Consider the following 20582-nt stretch of genomic DNA (forward strand, 5'->3'; position numbering starts at 1 on the left):
CAACAGAATGAAACATTGCCTAGTCCTGCGGCATCTTTGTGATTGTTGGCATGCTCCAGTCCATTATTGAGGCCATGTATATTTTGAGTGCCTTCCAACCCAGGGAAGATACTATATAAGATACTGTATAAGATACTATACTGTTATCATGATCCATGGCATTTTTGTTGGTGAATTTTCAGAAGTAGATCACCAGCCCTTTTCCTAGTCTAGCTTAGACTGGAAGCTCCGCTGAAACCTGTCCACCATGGTAACCCTGCTGGTATTTGAAATTCTGCTGACATAGCTTCCAGCATCCCAGCAACAGGCAAGCCACCACAGTAAGACAAACTGACGGGCAAACGATGGAAAATTTTTATAGTCCTTAGTTAAAACGGACCTATAATGTGTGTCAGTTTCCACTCAGCAGTATGAAGAAGCACAAAGCAGAAGGCTGGATGTGGGCACCCTGCACGTGGTTCCTTCTCCATCTCCTCCAGGACTTAGCCCATGCATCCAGCACACAGAGCACACATGCCTCGGGCTCCGCCAGCTCCCTCATCCATGTGCCTCTGGATTCTCTGCCACTTGCTTCCTGTTCTATGGCTCCTCAGTTTCATAATTTTAAAAACCCGTTTACAGCTATGTGTGCTCTTCTTCTATTTTGTTTGTCTTGGTCTCATGAGGAGGTAAATATTTCCAGAAATCTCTCATTGACCTCTTCCTCCACCCCTCAGGCCTCAAGGCTGCTGTCCATGCCCTTCCTTATTGACACAAGGTTGTCTTTTTCATTTCTGCAGAGTTCGGACATCCTCAGCACCATCGGCTATGAAACCATGGTCCAGCATCTGAACAATGGCCGCAAGAGCTGCAAAGAGTTTGAAGATTTTTTAAAAGAAAGGTAAAATGATGTTTCCTCTCTGAAGACTGGGGGCCAGGGGGTTGGGAGGCAAGATTCTCCCACATGAATGAGGAACAATGAACTGTTTTTTTCTTTTGTTTTTAATGGTTCACAAGACCCTCTGCTAGCTGCTGTGGGATGGTACCCAAGAAGTAAACGATAATCCTGCACTAAAGTTCTTAGAAACCAGTTTGGGAGATAAGATTTATAAGTGGTAAAGCAAACAGAATATATTAAAATACCAAGTGGTGTGGCCGCGTAACACTGAAAGGCCTCAGGGGAGAGGGAGGTTGTGAAGAATTGGCAAGAGAAGGGACAGTTTCATGGAGGAAGAGATCCTTGAGGCAGCCCTCAGAGAGTAAGGTGGGGTTGATAGGGGAAGAGTTTCCAGATACCTGTGGGAGAATGGGAGCTTGAGAAGGGGCGGATTATCCCATAGTCAAGGTAAGCCCAGTGCTTACCTTGCTTACCAGATCATCTTTAGTGAACAATTTCACATTTTTTCACCACATCGAAGATTCTGCTTCTAGGTATGGCTGGAATCTGTGTCTCTGCCAACCCCAAACACCTTCCCATAGAATCAAAGCCTATTTTCAAATTTAGAATCCCTGGCAGGAATGGATTACCCAGTGAGCAAGGTAAGCACGTGTTTACTTGTGTATACTTACTAATCTGTAGTGACCAATTTCACAAAGATGTGGTGAAACCCATGTGAAATTTTTCACTATAGATTAGTAAGTAAGCGCAAGTAAGCCTGTGCTTACCTTGCTTACTGGGTAATCTGCCCCTGACTGGGAGGCAGGAATGAGAGGTGGGCAGACCCTGACTCGGAGCCGGCTGAGGGTAAGGGAGTTGTGGGAAATGTGGAGGGGCAGATTTTGGAATGGTCCAGCAGGTAGTGGAGCTTGGTGGTTTGTGGGAAACTGGCATGGCTTAGAGGAGTTTCCTTCTTTTTCTTGTTTAATGCGTAAGTTTTTTTTTTTTTTTCAGTTCTATACTTAATGGGGTAAGTTAATATTGTGGAAAGTTTTATTCATCCAGAATACTCCATTTCTCAGTGATTCTGGCTGAAAAAGCGCTTGAAGGGGGATTTTGGCCAAAGATGAGGACCCTTGCCAGTACCCAAAAAAATTAACAGGCTCTAGTTGTAAGGCAGTGAGTGATAGTTTCAGAACTTGGAAACATCAGAGTGTTTTCAATAAAATCTCTTTATTTTCTTCTCAAGAGAATATTAGGTAATGACCAAACTTACCACAGTGGTTGCCTAGCCCTTTATAATGAGGCCTCTGTCTTTGAGCTGTTACAGAGGTACAAGGGGACTAGAGCACTGCCACACTGTGTGTCTTAGCTATCCAGTGCTGCTATAACAGAAATACCGCAAAGGGATGGCTTTAACAAACAGAAATTTATTTTCTCACATTTTTTTTTAGGAGGCTAGAAGTTTGAATTCAGAGTACTGGCTCTAGGGGAAATCCTTCTCTCTCTGTTGGTTCTGAAGGAAGGTCCTTGTCTCTTTAGCTCCTGCTCTCTGGTTCCTGAGAGATCTCCATGTATCTTGGCATCTATGTTACCCCATCTCTGCTTCTGCTCGCTTGTTTAATCTCTTTTGTATCTTAAAAGAGATTGACCCAAAGTACACCCTACATTAATCCTGTCTCGTTAACATAACAAAGACAATCTACTCCAAATGGGATTATAACCACAGGCATAGAGGTTAGGACTTACAACACATATATTTGGGGGACACAATTCAATCCATAACATTCTACTTGGCCCCCTCACCAAATTCATGTCCTTGCCACATATAAAACACATTCACCCCATCACATCACTGCAAAAGTCTTAAACCAACTCCAAGCCCAAAATCTCATCTCATGTAACTCAAATATGGGTGGGACTTTAGGTCTGGTCCATCCTGGGACAAAATTCTTCATCTGTGAACCTGTGAGATCTAGACTACAAGTTATCTATTTCCAAAGTACAATGTTGGAACAGGCACAAGGTAGACATTTCTATTACAAATGGGAGAAATTGGAGGGAAAGAAGGGATAAGGGGCACTAAGCAAGTCTAAAACCCAGCAGAACAATTTACATTAGTTCTCAAGCCTTGAAAACAACCCTGTCCTCATTGAAACCATCCGGGCAATGGCCTCAACATTCAGACTCTGGGCGTTGGCCATGCTTTCTGGATTCTGGGTGGAGACCCCTTGCCTCTGGGCTTCAGCCCTGCCTTCCAGGTCTACTAGGATGGCAAATCTGTTCCATCAGCTTTAGGTAGCCCCATTCTCCTAGTGCAGCTGAGTGGTGACCCTACCCCCTTGATTCTGGCAGTCCCATCCTCTCAACTTTGGATGGTCATCCCATTCCCATGATATACCTTAATGAACCAAGTTAGTGAACATCAGACTCTGAAACCTAGGAGGCTGTGGCCCAAACCTTGGGTCCAGGAGACCGTAGCCCCACCCTTTGAAACCAAGAAGGCCCTGCTTTCTGTGCTCCTTCCAACAGTTCTGCCGATCTCTGAGCTGCCCCAGGGGTGGTCCTTTTCTTAGTTATCTAGTGCTGCTATAACAGAAATACCACAAGTGGATGGCTTCAACAAAAAGAAATTTGTTTTCTCACAGTTTAGGAGTTTAGAAGTCCAAATTAAGAGTGCTGGCTATAGGGAAAGGCTTTCTCTCTCTTTTGTCTCTGGAGGAAGGTCCTTGTCTCTTTAGCTTCTGGTTCCTGGTTCCCTGGAGATCTCTATGTGTCTTGGCGTTTATCTTACACCATCTCTGTTTCTGCTCACCTGTTTAATCTTTTATATCTCTAAAGAGATTGACTGAAGATACACCCTACATCAATCCTGTCTCATTAATATAGCTGAGACAATACATTCCCAAATGGAATTATAATTACAGGCATAGAGGTTAGAATTTACAACACATGTTTTGGGGGGACACAATTCAATCCATGATATTGTGTGTCTTAGGAGGGGTGAACAGAGAGAGAACTGGCCATTGTTCCTCCTTCTTTGAGGTGACGGACATCTCACTTTTATACTCAAGATTGTTGATGGCAATGGCATCCCATTACAACTTTCCTTTCTCTTTAAGGACATGGGAGGTGGGCAATAGTGCTAATTATCTGATTTTCCATAGGGTGCTGCCAAACATCTAAAATGGTCTAAGCCTGAAACCAGTATCCTCTTAATCATTTTCATAAACTTTCTTAATCTTAGGAGGATCATTTAGGAAGTAATTATTCCTGTGCCAAATAAACTGTGATTATCCCTGGGGAGAGAAGTGGGATTGGAGAAGAGCATGAAGGGGCACCTTTGTGCACTATTCTATATAGTTTTTTGTTGCTTGAATCTTTTGCAGTGAAAATGTGTTCATTTATTACTTGTATGATTTTTTAAATTTTAAAATAAAGTGGGGTAGACTAGTTTTATGGATTGAATTGTATCCCCCACAAAGTATGTATCAACTTGGCTAGGCCATGATTCTCAGTATTGTGTGGCTGTCAACCATTTTGTGATCTAATGTGATTATCTGATGTGTTGTAAGTCTTAACCTCTATGAGGTTGATAAGGCAGGTTTAGAGGCAGCTATGTTAATGAGGGAGGACATAATCTAGATGGTTAGGTTGTATCTTGAGTGAATCTCTTTGAGATATAAAAGAGAGGAGTGAGGAGAGAAGAGAGAAACCTCATGCCACCAAGAAAGGAGTGCCAGGAACAGTGCATCTTTTGGACCCAGGGTCCCTCTGCTGAGAATCTCCTAGATTGGGGAAGATTGATGACAATGACCTTCCTCCAGAGCTGACAAAGAGAGAAAGTCTTTCCCAGGAGCTGGCATCCTGAATTCAGACTTCTAGCCTCCTAGACTCTGAGAAAATAAATTTCTGTTTGTTAAAGCTATCCACATGTGGTGTTTCTATTATAGCAGCACTTCATAACTAAGACAACTAGCCTGTTGTCATTGTTGACTCACAGTGACTCATGTGACAGAGTAGAACTGCCCCAAAGGCTTTTCTAGGCTATAATCAAAATGGATGTCAGAAGAGACCCTGAAACTTGCTCTTGAATATCTAGTATCTAAAGTGAAAGGAAAAAATGAAGTTAAAGAGTTGAACAGAAAATTTCAAAGGGCAGCTTGAGAAGACAAAGTAAAGTATTATAATGACATGTGCAAAGACCTGGAAGTGGAAAACCAAAAGGGAAGAACATGCTTTGCATTTCTCAAGCTGGAAGAGCTGAAGAAAAAATTCAAGCCTTGAGTTGCAGTATCGTAGGATTCTATGGGGAAAATATTAAATGACTCTCGTAAACCCATTGCCGTCGAGTCGATTCTGACTCATAGTGACCCTACAGGACAGAGTACAACTGTCCTGTACAGTTTGCAAGGACAGCCTGGTGGATTTGAACTGCCAACCTTTTGGTTAGCAGCTGTAGCGCTTAACCACTTTGCCACCAGGGTTTCCGTTAAATTACTCAGGTAGCATCAAAAGAAGATGGAAGGAATATACAGAGTCACTATACAAGAAAGAATTGGTTGACGTTTAACCATTTCCAGAGGTACCATATAAGGAGGAACCAATGGAACCGAAGGAAGAAGTCCAAGCTGCACTGAAAGCATTGGAAAAAAACAAGGCTCCAGGAATTGACGGAATACCAATTGAGATATTTAACAAATGGATGCAGCATTGGAAGTACTCACTTATCTATGCCAAGAAATTTGGATGATAGCTACCTGGCCAACTGACTGGAAGAGATCTGTATTTATGCCTATTCCTAAGAAAGGCGATCCTACCGAATGTGGACATTATTGAACAGTATCATTGGTATCATATGCAGGTAAATTTTTGCTGAAGATCATTCAAAAGGAGCTACAGCAGTATATTCACAGGGATCTGTCAGAAATTCAAGCCAGATTCAGAAGAAGACGTGGAACCAGGGATATCATTGCTGATGTCAGGTGAATCCTGGCTGAAAGCAAAGAATACCAGAAAGATGTTTACCTGTGTTTTATTGACTATGCAAAGGCATTTGACTGTGTGGATCATAACAAATTATGATAACATTTCGAAGAATGGGAATTTCAGAACACTTAATTGTGCTCATAAGGAACCTTTACATAGATCAAGAGGCAGTCATTCCAACAGAACAAGGGAATACAGTGTGGTGTGGAGTCAGGAAAGGTGTGCATCAGGGTTGTATTCTTTCGCCATACCTATTCAATCTGTATGCTGAGCAAATAATCTGAGAAGCTGGACTGTATGAAGAAGAAGGGGGCATCAGGATTGGAGGAAGACCAATAAGCAACATCATGATAAACAAAGAAAAGATTGAAATTGTCAAGGATTTCATTTTACTCGGATCCACAATCAACACCCCTGGAAGCAGCAGTCAGGAAATCAAAAGACTCATTACATTGGGCAAATCTGTTGCAAAAGACCTCTTTAAAGTGTTGCAAAGCAGAGATGTCATCTTGAAAACTAAGGTGCGCCTAACCCAAGCCATGGTGTTTTCAATTACCTCCTTTGCATGTGAAAGCTGGACAATGAATAAAGAAGACCGAAGAAGAATTGCCATCTTTGAATTTTGGTGTTGAAGAAGAATACTAAATGTACCATGGACTGCCAAAAGAACAAACAAATCTGTCTTGGAAGAAGTACAACCAGAATTCTCCTTAAAAGCAAGGATGACGAGACTATGTCTCACATACTTTGGACATGTTGTCAGGAGGGATCAGTTCCAGAAGAAGGACATCATGCTTGGTAGAGGGTCAGTGAAAAGAGGAAGACCATCAATGAGATGAATTGACACAGTGGCGGCAACAATGGACTTAAGCATAAGAAGGATTGTGAGGGTGGCGTAGGACCGGGTAGTGTTTCATTCCTTTGTACATAGAGTTGCTATGAGTTGGAACCAACTCTGTGGCACCTAAAAACAACAATCTTTATAGGAGCAAATCACCAGGTCTTTCTCCCACAGAGTTGCTGTTGGGTTCAAACTGCTGACCTTTTGGTTAGCAGCCAAGAGCCTAACCATTGCACTACCAGAGATCCTTAGACTAGCCTAAAGCACCCTCAGCTAATAATATGGTTTAGATAAGACTAGGGCTGGGACAAAAAGTGCATATGGTGACAGAGAACATCGAACGGGGGCAAGGAGAGTGTTTAGTGCTTTAGACTTGAATAACACTGAGTAACAATCAGTTGTTTTTGTGAGACATACCAACTGTAGAGTTTATATTCTGAAGTTCTCACTCTTTCTGGCACAGTTTACATGTGTATTTGAACTGAAAGGACAGGCTTAGGGAAGATGGAAGGAAGGTTGGGCCTTAGGGGTGTAACATTTGATGGAAATTTGATGAAAATATCTCTTACCCCACCTTTTTCTTTTTAATTCTTGGATGATGGTTTTGAAAAGTTAGTCTGTAAAATACTAACCTGTGGTTTCTAGGGAGTCATGTTTGGTCTTGCTGTAGAGTCTGTGCTGTGGACTTGTAGCTGGCGAAGACTACCTTGTAGATGAAGATCTTCTGGTCTTTTTGCAAGCCAGAGGACTGCATTTTAGAGAATGTCATTATAGCCAAGCATCTAATGTCGAAGGTGCAGTTGTCTTCAAGGGGAGTGCCATGTGCGTCTTAGCTATGAGTCAGCCCTGAAAAGGACTTATCACCCTCTCTTCTGTTCCCCTTAGGGCAGCAATTGAAGAGAAATATGGCAAAGACCTGCTCAACCTCTCTAGGAAGAAGCCATTTGGACAGTCTGAGATCAAGTAGGTGCCATAGTTCTTTCTGGTTTTCAGGCTGGCTAATATGGCCCAGAGACTCCCATCACTTCAGCAGACAGAGTTTGGCAGTAGGATGCAGTGTGTTGAGTGAAAATAATTTTTTAATCAAGTATTTTTTTTTCTTATTTCAAATGGTGAAAAATATAGAAAAGCAGAAAGAAGACGCCCCAACCCATTATTTACATGTTCACAATTTCCCTTCAAGCCCTTTCCTATTCATACTTTTCATAGATAGGGTTATATTATTTGTAATTTTATGCTAGAAATTAAATGGAGGAGTTTTTTTTTTTTTGTTTTACACACACATGCACACACGTGTGTGTGTATATTTGTGGTGTCTCTCTTTGTACCATTTTATAGTTCTCACCACCACAGTGAACTTTCGCTCCTGCGATTATTTATTCTTTGATTGTTTGTTGAGTACTCTGAGGATGTGGAAATGACCAGGACATGGCGCCTATTTAGGAACATACTGCCTCCTTTGCAGGGCTACTTCATGGACAGTTGTACAGGACCCCCCAGTTAGAAGGGCTGTATATGTGGTTTAAGCTCTGCTGTCCCCATTTTGAAATTCTCAATAATTTATAAACAAGGGGTCCTGCATTTTCATTTTGCACTGGGCCCCACAAATTACGTAATTGGTCCTGCTTATATGGGAATTTCTAAATTCCTTTCCTGACATGAGGATGTTGAAGGAGTCTTTGGAGGAGCAGTTCAAGCCCTTTCTCTGTAGACCTACTCACACCACGTACTTATCCACGTGCTGCTTTGGCTGTATGGCAGACAGCTGCAGGGATGCCCAGAGGTCATGTCCCCTCAGTCATCCTAATGGGACAGACAGGACACTACTCCTCCTCTTCCCTTCTCTTGCTTCTACTGCAAACATACACACACACACACACACACACGCACACGCACACACAGACCCATCCATCCCACACTGCAAAGAGAGACACTGGATTACTGAGAAGGGAGGAAAATGTAAAACACTGGAAAATATTTAAAATATTAATACTGTACATAAGCCTAAAAGCTTATTACCCTCAGACATAGGACATTTCTTCAAGGAGAGTTTCTTAACTGATTGATAGATTATATTTTATTTTATTTTATTTTGACAATTACAATGAAAGATTAAAATATACGCCAAACAGTAAAAAGAATGACATAATAAACAGATGTATACTTGTCACCTAGTTTAATAATTATTTACTTTTGTCATATTTGCTTAATATAATTTTTTTTGTGAAAATATTTAAATTGCTTTTATTATGAAAATGTTCAAACATACGCAAAAGTAAAAAGCATAGGACCCTGAACTCTCATGTACCTAATTGTCCTAAGAATGAATTTTATGGCTGTTTTTTCACACTAGGATCCAAACAAGATTCACGTATTGCATTTGGTTATTGTACCAGTCACTAGTACTATAAAACATACTATTCCAAATGACCATTTTATTATGCTCATGGATTCTGTGGGACAAGGATTTGGACAGGACACAACAGGGAGGCAGATCTCTTGTTTCTGTGCCACAATGTCAGCTCAGCTGGGAAGGCTCAAAGTCTGGGGCCTAAACTCATCTGGAAGCTTCTTCATGGACATATCTGGACCCTTGGCTGGAGGACTAGAAGGCTGGGATAAGCTGGGGCTGTCACTGGAATAAGCACATGTGGTCTCTGCGTGCCACTTGAGCTTCTCACAGCAAGGTAGCTGGGTAACGAGAGGAAGTGTCCCAAGAGGGTGCCTCCAGAGAGTGGGCATTCCAAGACAGCCAGGTGGAAGCTGTGTGGCCTTTGATGACCCTGCTCAGAAGTCACATAGCATCACTTCTGCCATACTCATGGTTGAAGTCCCCTTGGATTTTTTTTTAATTTTAATGCTCTTTACGTGAAACTTTACAGCTCAAGTTAGTTTGTCATTGAAAAATTTGTGTACATATTGCTTTGTGACATTGACTGCAATCCCCACAGTGTGACACCACTCTTCCCCTTTCCACCTGGGTTCTCTGTGTCCATTTGTCCAGTTGCTGTCCCTTCTTGCTTTCTCGTCTTGCTTTTGGACAGGAGTTGCCCAATTGGTCTTGTCTATTTGTTTGAACTAAGAAGCACTTTCCTCAAATGTGTTACTGTTTGTGTTATGGGCTTGTCTTATCTTTGTCTGAAAAGAGCCCCCTTGGATTTAAGAGGAGGAAACATGGACCCCCACTTCTCATTGGAAAGAGTGTCAAGAATTTGAGCCAATCAGTTATCCTGAAAAAGTCTTTTATTTTTAAATTTTTGAGTGTGTGTGTATATTTGCGGTTTGCTTTACCTTGTCCTAGTCTCTGTGTTTCCATTTGATGATCTTTGCCTGAAGTAGTTATTTCATTTGGATTGCAAAATGGTGATTTTTCTAACTCTAGCATTCCTTTTACACTTAGTAGTTGGCATCTTCCTGTAAAGAAGAGCTTTCCTGTATCAACTGTGTCTATTTGTTGTTGTTGTTATTATTGTTGTAGTTGTTAGCTGCTGTTGAGCTAGCCCCCAATTCATGGCAACCCCATGTTAGTTACCCTGAAATATAGTTCCTATTGGGATGGGAGTTTAAATGTCTACTTCCTTTTTAATTACCAAGTGAAGACTAAGGTATTGATGCAATTGTTGTCTTCAATGATAATAAATGATGGTTTTTGCTTGTTTTGTTTCACCTTCTCAGTTTTAAGTATTATTAAACACTCATAGATTTTCATATATTCATTATATTTAATTACGGTCATTTTTATTTTTGATCTCAAATTACCTCAGCTTTGGCCAGTGGGAATCATTAAGCTGACTCCTGTGTCTTTTGACCTGCCTCTGAGAATTTCCTTGCTTTCTACCACAAGATATCTGAAGCTCATTTTTTGTTTTTCTTGCCTGAAACCTGGAGTCAGCTATTTCATCAGTGATATCTGGTTCCTTTTCTTGGCTAATCGTATTTACAGAGCAGGCTCTCAGGTCTAGGGTTAGTCATTGTCATGGAGAAATCACTATTTCTAGGCCCTTCCAGGGAACAGACTTTAAAAATGTGAGTTCATATTGATTTTAGACAATAAACGGACACCGTTTATCTATAGAGCTGGCTTTTGGATCCCGTAACTCCTGTAGGGAGATACTTTCCATAGTATGTGCATCCATAACCATTTTTCTTTCTCAATAATTACAGCAGTAAGTCTACTCTTCAGCAATGCTCATTCATTCTCTAAGCCATTGATGCATTTGTTTGGATAAGGACACTTTTCTAGTGCATTACTACTCCTTGAAATTGTATCATAAGATGGGTAAAGTGGATGAAGATGTACAATTATGTTTTTATTCTTGGTGTGTTTGTAATAATTGGTGGATATATTTGTATGAGAATAGGCAGGGAGAAATAAATACCCTTTATCTTGGGATAAATAGAGAGGTAAAAGTGAGGTAGCTAAAAGGAGGGACCAGTTGAAAATTATAATGGCTTTACTTTGAAAAATTGCAGAATTTCCAGGTATCAATACATACACAAAATGATCCATGATCCTATGCTGCTGTGGCTAGAGGACTATGAATTCACAAAGTCTCATTCCAGCTCGAGTGGCTGGAGTGAGCACAATGAGATCAGCCTCCATGAAGGAAGCAACGAGCAAGAACATTCCCATGGTCAAGTCACCTCAAAGGGGGCTTTACTTCAGGAATTGTAGGGTTATGGTAGGCAATGGGAAGCTGGTTATAAAAGAGAGAGAGGGTGCTATTGAGAGAAGGTATGAAAAATGAGTCATGGTCTTCCATGTCCACAATATGGTAACGGGATGTTACTCTTGTGATTACATTAGATAAGACTCCATTTTGCTAGCAGACTTGTTCTAGAGATGCTCTTTGATGGCTTGATGAAGTACATGGCCATGTTGGTAGGCTGCTAGGAAATGCAGGCAGTCTCTAGGAGCTAAGAACAGCCTCCAGCTGGCAGCTAGCAAGAAGCTGAGGCCCTTAGTCCTAGAGCTGCAAAGAAGTGAATTCTACCAACAACCTGAGTGAGCCTATAATGAGATTCTTCCCCAGTCAAGCCCCCAGATGAGAATGTAGCCTGGCTGACACCTTGATTTCAGCCTTTGGAGAGTCTAAGCAGAGAACTCAGCTGTCTTAATCATCTAGTGCTTCTATAACAGAAACACCACAAGTGGATGGCTTTAACAAAGATTTATTCTCTTACTGTTTAGGAGGTTAGAAGTCCAAATTCAGGGTGCCAGCTCCAAGTGCAGGCTTTCTCCCTCTGTCGGCTTTTGGGGAAGTTCCTCGTCATCGGTCTTCCTCTGGTCTAGGAGTTTCTCAGAAGAGGGACCCCAGGTCCAAAGACAGGCTCTACTCCTGTTGCTTCCCTGTTAGTGGTGTGAGGTTCCTTTCTTCTCTGCTTGCTTCTCTCCTTTATATCTCAAAAGAGATTGACCGAAGATACAACCTAACCCTTTAAACTGGGTCCTACCTCATTAACATATCTACCTCTAATCCTGCCTCATTGACATCACAGAGGTTAGGATTTATAACACGTAGGATAATCACATCAGATCACAAAATGGTGGATAACCACACAATGCTGAGAATCATGCCCTAGCCAAGTTGACACATATTTCTGGGGGACACAAATCAATCCATATCACCAGCTAAGCCATGTCCAGACTCCTGACCCACAGAAGCTTTCAGATAATAAATGTGTATTGTTTTAAGCTGCTAAGATTGTGATAGTTTGTTATGCAATGATAGAAAACTAATACAGTTTGTTTAGTATCTGCCTTCTCACTAGATTCTGAGGGTTGGGAAGATGTCTGTCTTATATTATTGAATCACCAACATCTGGCACAATGGCTGGCCCATAGTTTATGGTCAATAAATATACGATGATTGATTGAATGAATGAAAAGAGAGGTCGTCAGGAGCTAGGATTTGAACCCTTCTTTTATTACCTCTAATTTGTATTTCTAATTGCCATACTTAAAGAATGAATGGTATTCTTATGAGATAGGGACCATAATCCCTGGATTATAGTTGGGGAAAATGAAACACAAAGAGTTTTGACATCTGGTCCAGCCCAGGCAGACAGCAAAGAGTTTATGATGCTCGTACCTTGAATTGAGCATATAAGGGAAAACTGGACATAGAAGTTTTGCTCTTTTACTGTGCTTTTAAGATGGCAAAGATGAGTCTGTAGGCTATATGTTGTGTGCAGAGAGAAGTATGCAAAAGCATTATAATAAGACTGTGCTGACAATTTCCAGAACTGAAATTATACATGTGCTTGTTTTTTAGCACTCTGAAGCGGGCTCTTGAAGTCTTCAAGCAGCGTAAGTGAGTTTTAAAGTGTATTTGCTGCCCTTGGCAAGCTCTATGTCTGTCACCAAAGGTGGGTTTTAATTTGAAGAGCAATCTCATGTTGGGTGAAAAAAAAGTGTGACTTCTAAGGTGAGAAATAGCTTTGCTGAGTTGAGCTGGAGAACTGTGTATACCTGCCCATCATGATGTGTGGTCAACTTACTCAGAGTGGAGTAGCTAACACAGATTGCTAGGCCCCAGCCCACAGTTTGTGATTTAAGAGGAAGGAGCGTGAGAATTTGCATGACTCACAAGTTCCCAGTAATGCTAATTTCCACTGGTCCAGGGACCACACTTTGAGAACCAGTATTTTAGAGGGTTATCTTCATTGCTTCGTTGTAGCTCAGAGACAGTTGCCTAAGTACTCGTCTGCACTCCACCTTCTCCAGCCAGAGTTGTCTACCAGCCCAAATTTTTATGCTTGGCGGTGTTCTCCCAGAGCCATGTCTGCATGGGTTCAGATTGGGAAAGTGTCTTGCCATTTCTCCTATGTCATCAAATATTTTTTTTCCAGAAGAAATCTTTAATTAAAACAAGCATCAAGGGAAACATGGTCTCAGTTTCCCCACTTCCTTCTTTTGTCTAGCCTGTGGCCCTACTACTCACCTGGAACTGTGCTCTCCAAGGACACCAGTAACCTTCATGTCACTAAATCCTGTGGGCAATTCAGTTCTTTTCTTACTAGATTACTCAGTAGCATTTGACACTGTTGTACAGCATCAAATGTCTTAATTTCTTGACTTCTGGCTCCTTGAAATGCCTTCATTTCTTGACTTCTGACTCCTTCGGATTCTTCCCGCCTCTGGTATTCCACCCCTTTCTTTGTCCTCTATCCAGCTCTTCAGTGTCGCAGGTCCTTGGAGCTTGGTGCTAGCCCTCCTCTGTCTGCCTGAGTAAACTCATCCTCACCCATGGCATCAGCTGTCTCCGTTACACAGATAATGTACAGTTGGATACCTCAAGTCTAGAGCTTTCTAAGCACCAGGTCTGGCATCCTGCTGCCTCCTTAACATTTCTTCTTGGATGTTTCAAAGGCACTGTAAATCAACAATGCTTGAAATTGAACTCATGATCTTCCAGGCTGATTGCCTAAGAATGTTTAAGGTTTTTTTTTTTAAAGAACAAGGTAGTTGAACCACATCCTTTTGTCTCCCTAGGAATTCTTATTGATTTATTATTTGCTTTCCAATGGCAGGATGCTAGAAACTAGAAATAATGGGGCTCTGTTCCTGATCTTCTCCGTTAGCAATTTAAGAGGAGTCTCCAATAGTTGAACCACATCCTTTTGTCTCCCTAGGAATTCTTATTGATTTATTATTTGCTTTCCAAGGGCAGGATGCTAGAAACTAGAAATAGTGGGGCTCTGTTCCTGATCTTCTCCCTTAGCAATTTAAGAGGAGTCTCCAATGAATCAAACTTGACCATTCTCAAGAGGTATGATAAGCTAGTATACCCGTTCAAAATAAGAAAATAAGTTGAAAACATCGGGGAACTACCTCCCATTGGAGATAAAAAAAATTTTTTTATCATACCTCTTGAGAATGGTCAAGTTTGATTCTGAAAGAGACTAGAAAGTCTGAGGATTTTCCAAATGTCAAATAAAATTATCATGGTTCAACTCTGCTGGGGTGAAGTTCTACTTCTCTGCATCTTTCTGAGGATAAGGAATTAACTTCTTCCTGAGGTAGCCATCTTTACTTTTGTTTGGTGGCTAATTATTTGATATCATTATCTGGAGATCAAAATGGAAGGCGCAAATCATCCATTCTTCCTTAGTTTCTCAGTTATTTCTGCTTCTGATTGTGGCCTTTGCTCGTAAGTGTGACTTGGAATTCAGCCATCAGGTTTTAATCTAGTTTTGATTATTCTAATATGATGGTAATCAGGAATTTCGAAATCAGGGGTGAGGCTCTGGCACTGCGCCAGCCTCGTCAGCACTCTGGTCTTCAAAGGGTCCTGTCCAGTCCTATATTTCCTAGGCCTGTTATTAAGAAACTGCCTCTAAGGCTTCCTGTTCTCCAGAATATATACTTGGTACTTACATGCTCAGGATTTTTACAAGGTTTAGTATCTAAGACATGTGCTTAAAGTGTTTCTGCAGCCAGTCAGAATTGTTCTAGGCTTTTGTAAATGGTAGTTGAATAAATTTTCATCTTCTCTTTTCCATAGAAAGTGTCAGTGGATACATTTCTCAGGGTGATAGAATCTTTCCCTTTCTTTTCATTTTTCTTGTCTCCACAGCCAGTCCAGTATGGTGTGGCCCCAGAGGACGTTAGGATAGGCTGAGTCTACTAAAGGAAAAAAAAAGTTTTTTTTCGTATTACTTTACTTGATTTCTTTTTTTCCCTTCAGAAAAAGAGTTTAATTTTCTCACCATAAAATAACATGTATTTATCTTAAAGATTCAAATGAGATAATTATAAAGAAAGTAGCAAACACCTGAATTTCCACTTCTCAGAGATAAGCACTGTTATTGGTGAATGTGCCTCCAGACATTTTTCATTTTTATCCAATTAAACATATATGTATAAGAATATATTTTACTGATTTATCTCCCCATCAACAGTGACATTTCCCCTATACTTGTCAAAAATTTTGCAAAACTGAAGATAAAAAATGATGAATTTCTAGGTTCTTAAATTTTATATATAGATATGTAAAAGTAGGTTTATACCATGTCAGTGGCTCAGAATCTATGGGGTTAGTTCAGATCATATTTTTAAAATAGTTTTTAAAAGTAAAAATTAATACATGCTTATTGTAAAATATCAAAACAATTCGGAAGTGTCTAGGGTAAAAGTATGTCACATTTTATTCCAGCCTAAATTCCATTTCCATTCACAATGGTAACCACTGCTAAGAGTTTGATGTATATCCTTCCAGACTTTTTTCTATGCATTTCCAACTCTCTTTGTTGCACACACACACAAATACACATATACACTCACAGACATGAGTTTTTATATAAATACTATACCTATTTCTCTACAATTTGATTTTTTACTTAACAATATATCACAGATATCTTTCTATTTCAGTGCTTACAGATTCACCTCATTTTTCTACACTTAAATGTTTTTATTCATGTAGCCAAATTTCCTTCAGAAATGTTGTACTGATTTTTTTCCCCACCAACAGAGCCATTTTCTGCACACTTGTCAATAGTAAGAACTATGCTTTCCAAACTGAAAGGTAAAAAATAATGTATTTCTTAGTTCTTAAATTTTATAGTTCTTTTAATATTTGTAAAGCTGAATGTATTTTCAAATGTTTACCAGCCATTTGTAGCCACTCTTTTGTGAATTTCATACTCTTTAACCACTTTCTATATAGGAATATACTTTTTTCTCTTTTGATTTGTGAAAGTCCTTTTAATATAGCTATTTACCCTTTGCTATATAAATTACAAATATTTTTCCCATATGCCATGTACCTTCTGACCTTGTTCATGGGTATTATGATGCACACAAGTTTAAGGTTTTTTCTTAGATCACATCTGTCAGTCTTTCTAACTTTAATGATGTGTTTCAATTTTTTTAGAACAAGTAAAATATAAAGGTTATTTTCTTGTTATAAAGGTAAGCCATGATTATTGTAAAAAACTAAGAAAATAAGAGGAAAAAAATCACTAATAATCTTTCTACCCAGAGATAATTATTGAGAGCCTTTTGGTATATGACTGTCTTAGGCTGGGTTCTCTAGAGAAGCAAAACCAGTGAAGTATATATATATATATATATATATATATATATATATGGAGAGAGAGAGAGAGATTTATCTGAAGGAAATAGCTTGCATGGTTCTAGAGGCTGGCAAGTCCCAAGTTTGTCATCAAGTGTCAGGCTGGAGTCTTCTCCTGATTCATGTAGCTGCAGGAGCTGACAAACCCAAGATCAACAGGTCAGATAGCAGGCTGTTGGCTTACAGGCTGTGGAGGCTGACGAATCCCAAGATCTGCAGGTAATACAGCAGGCAGTTGGCTCAAGCCCCACAAACCGGAGGTCAGATGATGACAAGCCGGATGCAGGATCCAGAGTAAGCAAGCGAGCTTTGCCAGAACGTACATATATATATACTGGATACAGGCCACACCCCTGAGGAAACTCCCCATACAACAGATTGTGATCACATCAGATCATATCATGGAGGATGATTACATCATTACAGATTTGCCAAATTACATCATTACATAATTGCCAAACCACTGAGAATCATGGGCCACCCAAGGTAACACAGAACCTTAACCATCACAAACTCTCAGGCTCATGGGATGTTAGAGATGGAAAGGACCTTAGAGGCAATCTAATAAGAATCAAGGATCAAATTTGAAATTGCAGTGGGCTTAGTAATGCCTCCTAGGATATAAGCTCCAGGAGCGTGGGGACCTTGGCTGTTGTTCTTTCCAGCCATCAGCGTACACTAGGTCAATAAACACCTGTTAAATGAGTGAATGAACATTGGAGGGGCCTGGACAGTGTGAGTTGTAGGAGGCTAAGCTAGATTTTCTAGCCCTGGTCTTGGTAACCAAGGCAATGTGGGCACATGGAGGGGTTCATTAAATAATAGTGACCAAATGAAGTGATGTTAATTTTATCATTTGCTCTGGCATTTTAACACAGTATTGCATATTTGAATTCAGATGTATATAGACCTTGTTTATTATATTTAAAAAAAATTCTTTTTGCAGAGGTAGACAATGTGGCGCAGTGTCACATTCAGCTTGCACAGACTCTAAGAGAAGAGGCCAGGAAAATGGAAGAATTCAGGGAAAAGCAAAAGCTACAACAGAAAAAGGTTGGTTTTGCATATGTGTTAAGATGTTGCCTTTCCTCCTGCAGAAAATCTTGGGCTTTTTTGTCTAGTGAACTCCTTGGTTCATCTTCAACCCGTCATGAACCCAGGCTTTTCTTTTAACCTAAGGTTACTTTTTGAGAACCCATGTGGAGACCCATGTGGCTATGCCTTTGTGCCCATTCTGCATCCCAGGACAGTTCACCTTTTTAAAATTCTTGCAGGATTCTGGGGCCCAGCCTGCTTTCTTCTTTTCATATCTGCTGCTGCTATTCAACCTCTGGCTGGAAAGGAAAACCACTATGTCTTTGGTAGAGTCTAGCATATCCAGTCTGGGGCTCCCAGACCACCCTCCTCCACCTGGAAAGGGCAGTGAGGGAAGGGCAAAGAGGTGGAGGAGACTCATACTCTCCCTGGAGACCATAAGGCAGTCCAACCACTATATTTTCCAAATGGGGGAATTCCTGGGACATTCTAAGTCTTTTTTGTCTTTAAAGCAGATATGTATAGGCACTTTTTCATCGATGGTATTTTACTCAGACCCACTATATGGAAGGAGACAGGAGTGAACAAGGATTAACAAACCTGGCAAACATTTGGGAAGTTATAAGGATAGAGAAAAGAAGTCCGGGTTTATATTAAAGTGTTACTTAGACTAGACCAGACACTTTGGTGACTCCTTTCTATTTAGTTCCTAAAAAACATGTATACGAAGGTTGGACTGTGGCCAAGTAGGGCCCTTCCAGAATCTCTTTCTTAATCTGGTCTCCAGGGATGGAACCCTGCCCTCATGTCAGAGACAAGCTCTTTCCTATCTGGCATCCAAAAATTCCACTCCCAGGCCTCCCTGATAACTCCGCACGGACTTTTGATGACCTTCTTCACTTTTTCTCGAGATCCTTCTGGAAATCTTTTCCTTATCCTGGCCCTTTATTATCCTTTGGGGTGGTTGTCTGCAATGTGTATATGCAGTAAATAGCCAGCTGTTAAGGCTGATTCTACCCTTAGGTCAATCTCAGCATTTTTGGTTCTAAGTCAGGGTTTAGTTTCAGCTTCCTTGATGGCCAGTTGGCACCTGGGGTGGGCGGCAGCATCTTAAAAGCCTGATTGCCTTACATCTACTGTCTTTTCATGAGCTGCTTTTAACAGTCTTTTCTTGTTTTATGGCCTGCACTTGTGATGCCCCTGTACTAAGAAGAAATAGAGGAAATTAACATTCATGGAACACCATGTCAACAAGCACTTTCGTGTACACTCTTCAGGTTCATGTATCAGGTTTGAGGGGTGCATATGGACCTAAACACTTAAAAAAAATTTTTTTTGTACTATACTTTATTTTTTGTTGCTGTTGTTGAGAATATACACAGCAAAAAATACACCAATTGAAGTTTCTACATGTACAATTCAATGACACTGGTTACATTCTTTGATTTGTGCAACCATTCTCGCCCTCCTTTTCTGAGTTGTTCCTCTCCCAGTAACATAAATTCATTGCCCTCTAAGTTTCCTACCTAATTTTTCAAGTTGCTGTTATCAATTTTATCCCATATAGATAGATCTTAAAAGAGCACAGTGCTCAAGGCGGACATTCTTTACTTGTTAAGCTAAACTATTGTTTGGTTTTAAGAAGACTTGAGGGGATATTTTTGGTTTAAGGTTTATGGTTTAAAGCTTATTTCAGGGCAATAGTTTTGGGGGTCCATCCAGCCTCCATGGTTCCAGAAAGTCTGGATTCCATGAAAATTTGACATTCTGTTCTGCATTTTCTCCCTTTTGATCAGGATTCTTCTATAGAATCTTTGCTTGAAATGTTTAGTAATGGTAGATGGTCGTATGGCAAAGGAAGCAATTGTTCATGGAGGCAGTTAGCTACACATTCCATTTCCTCCTCCTATTCCTGACTCTCCTTCTTCATCTGTTGCTCCATGCAAATCCTAGCCACTTTTTTAGAGCAGACATAGCATGTATATTAAACCCAGAGCAGGGTCAAACCCTTTTTAGCTGACATTTTCAGCTTTGCCCACCTCTCTGGGAGAATTACAATATTTCAAAAGCACAGTACCTTAGACAACCAGAGTCTGTACATGCATGATTTCCACTAAGAGGGAAGGAGGGTCATTTCTTCATGTTTTCAAGAGCCATCGGTAACCCTAGTCATTTCAAAGGGAGAGTTTTGCTAATTTTGCAAGCCTTCTGAAACTTCCCCTCCTAACAAGTGACAGAGCTCAAATTCACATAGCTAGAATTACACTCTGAATTTTGTTAGGCAATATAGTAGCTTGTGCTCAATTCACCACTCTCACACAAGTTCCCTGTTTTCTGTGTTCCCTACCACAGCAGGGAAGTACCTTCAGAGCTTTCTTTAAGAAGTCTAAAGTTTATTAATAAATTTGTTATTACTTGTCTCACAGCAGACTCTGAATTGTACCATTTTTGTACTTAGATGCCATGTTTTCTTTAAATCAAACTTCGGGAGAAAATGTCATCAGTGCTAACTTCTCATTTTCGTTGGTCAAACACTACACGCCCTGGTCTGTCACTTCCTGGAAATCAAGCTATTTCCAACCATCAAGGAAAGCTTCTGTTGGTTTCGTTTAGTAAATTGAATGTGGGAATTGTGGGTGGGACGGCAGGTCAGAAAGTTTATGATAGAGTAACTCATTCAACAAATGTGGACATGGCCGTTTTTCCCTCAGAAAGCTTAGAGTATGGCTAGAGAGATGGACACAAGACAGCAATGCTGAAACAAAGTGTGATGAGCCTTGTA

General features: G+C 40.5%; 1 protein-coding gene across 3 annotated transcripts in view; it reads left to right on the plus strand.

The window, feature by feature from the left end:
* Positions 1 to 20582, plus strand: part of PSTPIP2 (proline-serine-threonine phosphatase interacting protein 2) — an 89581-nt gene that overhangs the window by 37581 nt on the left and 31418 nt on the right. For all 3 annotated transcript variants that reach the window (XM_064294584.1, XM_064294583.1, XM_064294582.1), the window contains exons 2-5: positions 780 to 880; positions 7572 to 7649; positions 12962 to 12996; positions 17712 to 17818. In XM_064294584.1, coding sequence (XP_064150654.1) covers positions 780 to 880; positions 7572 to 7649; positions 12962 to 12996; positions 17712 to 17818 — 321 coding nt within the window. The remainder of the gene's footprint in view (positions 1 to 779; positions 881 to 7571; positions 7650 to 12961; positions 12997 to 17711; positions 17819 to 20582) is intronic.

The sequence above is a fragment of the Loxodonta africana genome, chromosome 11 (assembly GCF_030014295.1).
Source record: "Loxodonta africana isolate mLoxAfr1 chromosome 11, mLoxAfr1.hap2, whole genome shotgun sequence".
Lineage (NCBI taxonomy): Eukaryota > Metazoa > Chordata > Mammalia > Proboscidea > Elephantidae > Loxodonta > Loxodonta africana.